This window comes from Humulus lupulus, chromosome 5 (assembly GCF_963169125.1).
Source record: "Humulus lupulus chromosome 5, drHumLupu1.1, whole genome shotgun sequence".
NCBI classification, from domain to species: domain Eukaryota; kingdom Viridiplantae; phylum Streptophyta; class Magnoliopsida; order Rosales; family Cannabaceae; genus Humulus; species Humulus lupulus.
Window position 1 is genome coordinate 235,633,258 of NC_084797.1, and position 7,753 is coordinate 235,641,010.

The 7,753-nt window shown below is 31.4% G+C and overlaps 1 protein-coding gene across 1 annotated transcript; it reads right to left on the reverse strand.

The window, feature by feature from the left end:
- Positions 1–515: 515 nt before the first annotated feature.
- On the reverse strand, positions 516–3,191 carry LOC133778437 (silicon efflux transporter LSI2-like). Its single transcript, XM_062218364.1, has 4 exons — positions 3,073–3,191; positions 1,362–2,612; positions 1,073–1,262; positions 516–980 (listed from the first exon to the last, which is right to left on the reverse strand). The coding sequence occupies exons 2-4, from the start codon at positions 2,535–2,537 to the stop codon at positions 715–717; spliced, it is 1,632 nt and encodes a 543-aa protein (XP_062074348.1). The 5' UTR covers positions 2,538–2,612; positions 3,073–3,191; the 3' UTR covers positions 516–714.
- Between the last annotated feature and the right edge of the window lie 4,562 nt (positions 3,192–7,753).

Consider the following 7,753-nt stretch of genomic DNA (forward strand, 5'->3'; position numbering starts at 1 on the left):
TACCAAACCCCATTATGGAAGTATACTATTTTTTTTAAGTGTAAAGGAGGTCAATCCCAATGTCTCTGGCTGAGATTATAACCAGCCTTTTCTTGCTGATGATTTGCTATATTTAAACCAAACTAATCCAATTCACATTATTTTATAAATAACTCATTTTTTAAGTTTTTCTTCATTTATTATTTTTATGGTTTAAAAAATAATTTATTTCAAAAATATAATTTTGAAGTTTTTTTATTTGAAAAATACAATTATTAATATATACTGATTTCATTGTGACAAAAAAAAATATATATATATATATATACCAAAATGATCAAAATAAAAAAATTATAAAAAATATATTTTTTCTTAATAAAAAATCGTATATGGGATGTAAATTTTTCATTCTAATAACCCCCAATAAAAGGAAAAAAAAATGCAGCAGAAGAACTCGATTATAACATTTAGTGCTCAATCGTAGGTCTATTAAGAAGTAGAACTAAATTCAGACTTTTCTTAAGACAATGATAATATTTTGAAGCAAAGAGAGTAAAGGATTATTTCATCATGTGGCAAAACTTACAAGAGACTAGGCATACATAGGAGGACATTAAGCAAGGAAAATACAAACATTGTATACAAGATACTACAGTTTAAGATAGGAGAGGAGGAGAAGGATTGGAGGCTAAAATCTTAAGGGGTTGATTGAAGCTTTCTTGGTTTAATTTTTTTTTAACTCCTGATAAGTAGTAAGCCAATAGCTGTTACTATGAGAGTGGAGGGCAAGCCAAACTTGAGATGAGTCCAGAAGGAGAGAGTGTAGCCTATTGGCTTAGCCCGGCGAGCCTGCTCGCATACAATCAAGTTTGCAGCTGAACCCAACAGTGAGAGGTTCCCAGCTACTGTGCTAACCCAAGCCAATATGAGCCATGCCCTTTTCTCTTGACTTGGAGATATTGCTGCTGCTGATGCTGCCACTCTTCCTCCAAGTAGGAGAACTGAAAACCAATATGAAAACATGTCTAAGAAACTTGAGGAAATTTCACTTGAAAATGGCTAAAAAACAATCATTAGTATTAGTCTTACTTACCAGTAGGTACATTTGAAGCAACATTTGAGAGTATAAGTATGACAATGGATAGAACTGCAATCCCACCAGCATGATCAATCCGCGCATGAGGCTCCATTATAGTCCATAGAGTGCTGGGAATTCCTGTTCTGTTAAAGCCATCCACTGTGATGAACATTCCACAGAAGAAAACAAGGAGAGAGTAGGAAACCTTCACATGTCAAAAGGAAATAAAACATGTTAGAGGGTTACTTGTATATGAAGTAAAAGAGATATATGACTTTCTAAATACTTTGGTTGCTTGACTTACCTTGTCTAAGCATGGTCCAGCATCCTTGAAATCAAGGACCATAAGAACAAGTGCTGCTGTAAGTACAGTCCATGACATGTTTAGCCCCATAAGCAATGCAACAACCATTCCAAGAGTGACAAGGTAAAGACAAGCTTTCCATGATTTTCTCCTCCATTTCTTGATCAAAGTTTCTTTTCTTTCAGCAGGCTCAATTGGGATTCCATTTTCGATACAGTTAGCCATTTCTTGAAGTCCATGTTCTCCCTCCAAAGCAATCTTTTCCTCCAACTTTCTTGCAAAAGAATCAACTGCAGCCTCCTCTCTAGTACCGCCACTTAAGTTCCTCCCAGACTCAACATCACCACCACATGGAGACCTGCGAATATTTCCTTCGGCGGAGGTTGCATATAAGCTCACTTGGTTTGGTGAGCTTCTGTGATCAATGAACTCCGAAGTGGGATTGTTCTCAAAAGATGGCCTATGTGACATGTGAACTGGTGAGAACTGGTGTGAGGCTGCATCATCTGGACACTTCACCTCCTCCAAAGCTGTTTCTTCATCTTTCTTCATGTACAATATCTTCCAATACATGCCTAAAAGAATCAAAGCATTAACAACAATCCCAACAAGCATTGCAGGGAGAATTCCCAGTATGAAGTCCCCAAAAGATATGCCACTTTGAATGGCAATAATCAAATTCTGGGGATTTCCAATTGGAGTGGCAGAGGATCCAACATTAGCACTTGAGGCTAATGCCAGCAACAAAGGGTGGGGTGGTATGTTGTTTTCCCTGGCAACTTTCAAGATAAACTCAGTTAGAAGAACACAACAAGTGTCATTAGTGAAGAGTGCGCTTGTTACTGCAGTGAAAATGCAGATTCTGCATAGCAAGTCCTTGGCGCCGTGGCTCTTCCACGAAAACAGTATGCCTAAGTATTTGAAAGCATTGGCTCTTTCTAGATAGATACTCACCACCATAGTCCCAAAAAGAAGGCCGAGAACTGAGAGGTCAATGGCTGCATATGCTTGTGATGGTGTTATGACTCTGAAGATGATCATCAGCATGCCCCCGAGTAGAGAGCCTGCGGTTCTTCCAATTGGCAGAAATGGAACCGCTGGAAACACCGCTAGAATCCAGAAGAGCCCAAAAGCAAGTGAGCCAAGAACAACTTTTTCAGGTGAAGCCAAGGTCATTTTGTCTCAGCTATTGTTGTTGTTGTTGTTGTTGTTATTGATCAATCTTTTTGCTCAGGAGTCTTTAACTAACACCTGTTTATTAGAAGCAAATACATGCAGCTTATTCAGGAGAAAAATATGCTGCAGATTCTGAACCTAAAAATATCTATTTCACAAGCTGATCTAATACATCACTGGAAAAAGAATATATACAAACACACACAGGCTTTAAAAGAATAAAGTATTAGATTCTCATAGAACTACTGCCGTGCATGTGCAAGGAAATAAACAAAGACAGGCTTTAAAAGTCTTTATAAGTACAGAAAGTGATACAGTCATATGATAAAGGTTCTAGTATGAATGACAAGAGACAAATTCTGATTCAAACCAGAGATATTTCACTGAAGAACTCTATATGAAAATGATATCTATGTGTTGGACTATGTCTGAAAACTATTACCAACAAATCAGTCTCTTACATGAAACCGGTTAGAGTAGAAGCTGAAAACGAGTTATTAGTTCAGGTCATAATAAATACAACACAAAGGGTCACCTTAGTTTGATTCCTTTAGGCGTGTATTATTTGGCTCCGAAGAGAGGAGAAGAGGCAGCTGAGGAAGAAGAAGTTAATGTCAGACTACAGATTTTTTACACTTTGAGTGTGCATGTGCGGTCCAAGAACTAAAGCAATAGAGAGTCACATATATACATAACTTGATTGGTGGAGAGTACTAAAAAACAAACGTGCATGCAGCATACACTTAAAATAATCGCATTAAGATAGTAGTAGTAGTAAAAGTAATAATAATAATATTTAACGAAAAAAATACAAAAAAGAAAAAAGAAAAAAGATAAAACGTGCATAAAGAAGTTTTCATGGAGTTGGTACATGCCTACATGGTAAGACTAAAACAAAAAGAAGAAGCTCATAGAACAGGAACGGGAGTAGGTGAAAGTGTACGTATATGAGGAATTATGCTTCTTTTAAACCCAAAATATAATATCTGGTTTGGAAAAGGGTATTTCATTCTTAAGCTATACAAACTATACATTTTATTTTTCTGTAATATATAAACAAATTTTCTGAAGTGTTATATAATGTACCGTCCAAGAAAAATGCTGAAGTTTCAATAACAGTACGTGTTTTTTTTATGATAGGTTAGGTTGTTGAGAAAATAATGTATACATAATATGGCCATGCAATCACACAGATGCACCTAGCAAACATGACCAAGTTCGTTATTTTAAACTAAGTTCAACAAATACAAAGTACAAATATATTATACAATATGCATTTATATGTATGTATATGTATATATATACTGTACACATGGCATATCTACTACTTGATTCTATGTGCATAGTAAGAGAAGAGAAAAATAGGAAAAAAAATAAAAGAAAACAAAAGGAACTAGATTCCATTTTCCCATTATTTTACTTTGTACTTGAACAACAAAAAGCTAAGGAAAAAAATGCTTTCCATCGATCGACACTTTAAAGATGTAAGTTTTCAAAACAAGTTATTATGGTAAAAATCACTGCATGGGGATCAATGCAAGTGAATCCAAACCCCATTTGAGATATTAAAGTTGGCAAGCACTTGCCAACCTGTTGGGGGGGTGTTGCAGCCGACTAATAATCCTATCAGAACTTTAATGCAACTTTTTGGTACATAAAATAATTAGTAGTTAAGCCACTAATTATCATGGTTATGAACTTAATAGAGTATTAGTACATGATAACTGTTCTGATGATGATTGAGTTGTTTCTTTCTTGTTGACCGGTTCAGATTCATTTTATATATATTTACTTAGGTAGAAGCTGTAGTAATGGAGCCGACTCAGGGGCAGATGGTGATTAAACAAATATAGATATATTTTTATATACATATTATATTATATATTTATATATATATATATTTTTTGTATTCTTTCTATATGGATTTTGAGGTGGATGTCACTGCTACCTATAGCATATGCGCCTTTCCTAGTTGAAAGACAGACACTATAGTTATATGCCAAACAAGTATATGTTTTCATGAAAAATATAATTATAATAAAAAAGAATGTCTTTTTGTCCATTTGTTTATATAATATACTGATGTAAAAGTTAATTTTGCCATGTCATATTCCACCTTCTATATCCTCTCTAGACTATATGTATATGTATATCAATATATATAAATATATATGTGCGTATATTAATTAATTGTTATGTTAGCTCACATGATTAATCAGCTTTTTGACAGCATATATCTACTAGCCTAGTTCTTTTTCTGAGGTTATGTAATAGTTGCAGAGTAAAATATTTAATATTCATTTCCATAGTGGGTAACTTGAGATATCATTCTCTTAATCAAAATGCTTAAGTGAGTTTATTAAAAAATAATAAAAAGTTTGGTCAAAATGTATCCCAATAATTCAGCATAGATCAGATTGTGTTGCATATATATTTGTTGAGTTGTCACTTTCTTATCTTATGCTAAATAGTCTCATTTACTATCAATGGAAATTCTCTTTTCTTGTCCTAAATACACCATAAATCATACATAGAGTGAAATGAGAAAGTTTATTAATGATTTGGTAAACAATATATTTTTATGTATATAACATATATATATTTAGGTGACATGGACTCTGATGAAAGCAAGAAAATAATATTGTAATTGGTTGATTTTCACAAGGGGTTGGCTCCGGATTACTTAATAGAGCCTCCACTTTAGTTTGATTGGACACAATGTTGGTTTTGGTGAAAAGAGAAACGTATGTTATCTTCAGCCATAGAAATTGATGACCTTTCATTATATATATTACTGTTTGGTTATGTATCATATTATTGGTTGATCCCAGTTTTTAAGTGAAAACACTAACTTTTTCTTCTTTTATATGAACAAATTAGTGAGTAATTAGCTACCCAATCTTCTACGACTTGAATTCTAGCCACACAGTTTAATCTATATATTATTAACAGATTTTTAAAACAGTGTTTATATAGTGGACACTACTTCAACATTTATGTGCCACAAATCTCTAACCAACTAGCTGAGATCATATAAAAAAAAGTCAAGCAAATTACAGATGAAAAGGAAAGGGGAAATCTACAGTTTTTACTTCTTTGGATTTACCTAATAACCAACTCAATAAGTTAAAATTATCAAATATTAGTACTTTTATTCTTTATAAACACCAATCATTTAGAATATGTTAGCTACTCAAATAACTGGTATCTTGTTTGTGTCTGTGAGTTTGTAAGTTTTTTCTTTTGTGTATATGTGGAAAATAAATTTGTGTGTATTTCTTTAAAAAAATAATAATTGAAGAAAATAGACTTTATAATATATCATTTTGAGAAAATAACATACGTTATAATTTTTAGCATCTAATAGTATAAAATATGGAGTGTTGTCGATAAGACTAATTTGCAAAAATATTCATCTTCTAAAATATCTATCTTTTGATGTACAAAGAAGAAAAATATAATAGATGACGACTAAAATAATCAATGTTTTTAAAAAAGTTGTATTTTTATACTCAATATTTTTTTTGGTAAATATATTCAATGTCTTCAAAATATTACACTTTTATACTATTTTTTTAATTTTTTTGCGGTAAATATACTTAATGTTTTTAAAATATTATACTTTTATACTTATTTTTTACTATTTTGATAAATAATACAAAAAGTAAAAGAAAAATATAGGATTTTAATATTTGACATGGTAGAGTAATTTTGTAATCAAACAATTGTATCTGCCAACTATACTTAGAACTTAGAAGACACATTTTCTACATACAAATACACTTGCAAAAGACTAACCACACAGCCACATACAAACTTAGTATAGTTTAAGGTAATGTTTGTTTTAGTGAAATGAAATTAGAATGGTAACGAGAATGATAATAGAATTATATAAGAATAGTAATAATGAAAATGACATTATGTTGTTTGGTTTAGTTTTGGAATAGACAATTAAATCAGAATTCTTTTGTTTTGTTTGGTGTTGGAATGTAATAGAATAAGTAGTGTATTGACCAAAATGTCTATACTTTACTTTTTAAAAATATATTTATGATTTAATAGGAAAATAATTTAATATTTTAGATACTTTAAATTAATTTTTTTTAAATTAAAATTATTGTATAGATTATAATAGAATAAAATATAATTTTAAATGTTAAATAAATAATAATAATAATAATAATAATAATACATGACTGAATATAAAACTACCAAATATATAGTATATATAATTTAAATGTACTTAATTTTGCTATGGTTGTGTGTAAAAAAAGGCTTGGCCAAAGTCATTTTACTTTTACTTTTACTTTTAATATTATTTTGGAAAGGAACGTTGATGCAACACACCAATGGAACTTTAATTCCATTGGAAAACTATTCATAGAGCTAAAACTCCAAAGCAAACAAAGAATAGGATTTGTGTGATTTCATTCCAGCAAACTAAAGATGCTCTAAGTGCCACTGATTCTAGGAGTAAAATCCTTGGCCTTATATTACTTTTATAAAACTCAAGTTTAAACCTTAGCTCAATCAATCACTTATGAGTGTGAGGCCAATAGTTGTGGCAGTAATTGTGATAGAGAAGATAAAGTAGAGAAGAGTTCACGTGTGGAGACATATATGGCTGCTACTCTTCCTCCAAGTAGAAGAAGAACTGAAAAGACATGTAAAGAAATGATTGAATTTTCAGCCAACTAAAAATAGTCATATGTAAAAATGATCTTAATAACAAGTTATATTTGTAAAATAATTTTTCAAATACTTTTATTTGCAAAATACTCTTTGTTGGTCATTTAACTAACCCATAAACAACTTTGAAAGTAATTCAAGCCATCTTAAATTTACATTGAGCGACTCTCAAAGTTTTTGAGTGTAAAATTAAGAGATTACATAGTTATTTTAACAAATTATCACGATTATATGTAGGACAATTTTTATATAGGAGCTTCACTTTAAGCCCTATCGGTGAGACTCTTCAGTGTTCTCGATCCGTGAATAGTTTTCGGCATGATTTTTTTTATGATTGTGTATATTGTAGTTGTTTAGAGCATCATGTAAATTTTCAGAAAATTCTGAATAGTTTACAGTACCGAAAACTATGTTCAAACATGTTGCTTTCCACTCGTATAAAAAAAATTAGTCACGCGTGCAACATGTTTGAACTTAGTTTTTGGTATTGTAAATTATTTAAAATTTTCTGAAAATTTGCAGGATGT

Coding starts and splice junctions, on each gene's coding strand:
- LOC133778437 (XM_062218364.1), bottom strand. CDS start 2,537: ATGACCTTGGCTTCACCTGAAAAAGTTGTTCTTGGCTCACTTGCTTTT. Junction 1,263..1,361: donor CTGGACCATGCTTAGACAAG/GTAAGTCAAGCA, acceptor TGACATGTGAAG/GTTTCCTACTCTCTCCTTGT. Junction 981..1,072: donor TGCTTCAAATGTACCTACTG/GTAAGTAAGACT, acceptor ATTGGTTTTCAG/TTCTCCTACTTGGAGGAAGA.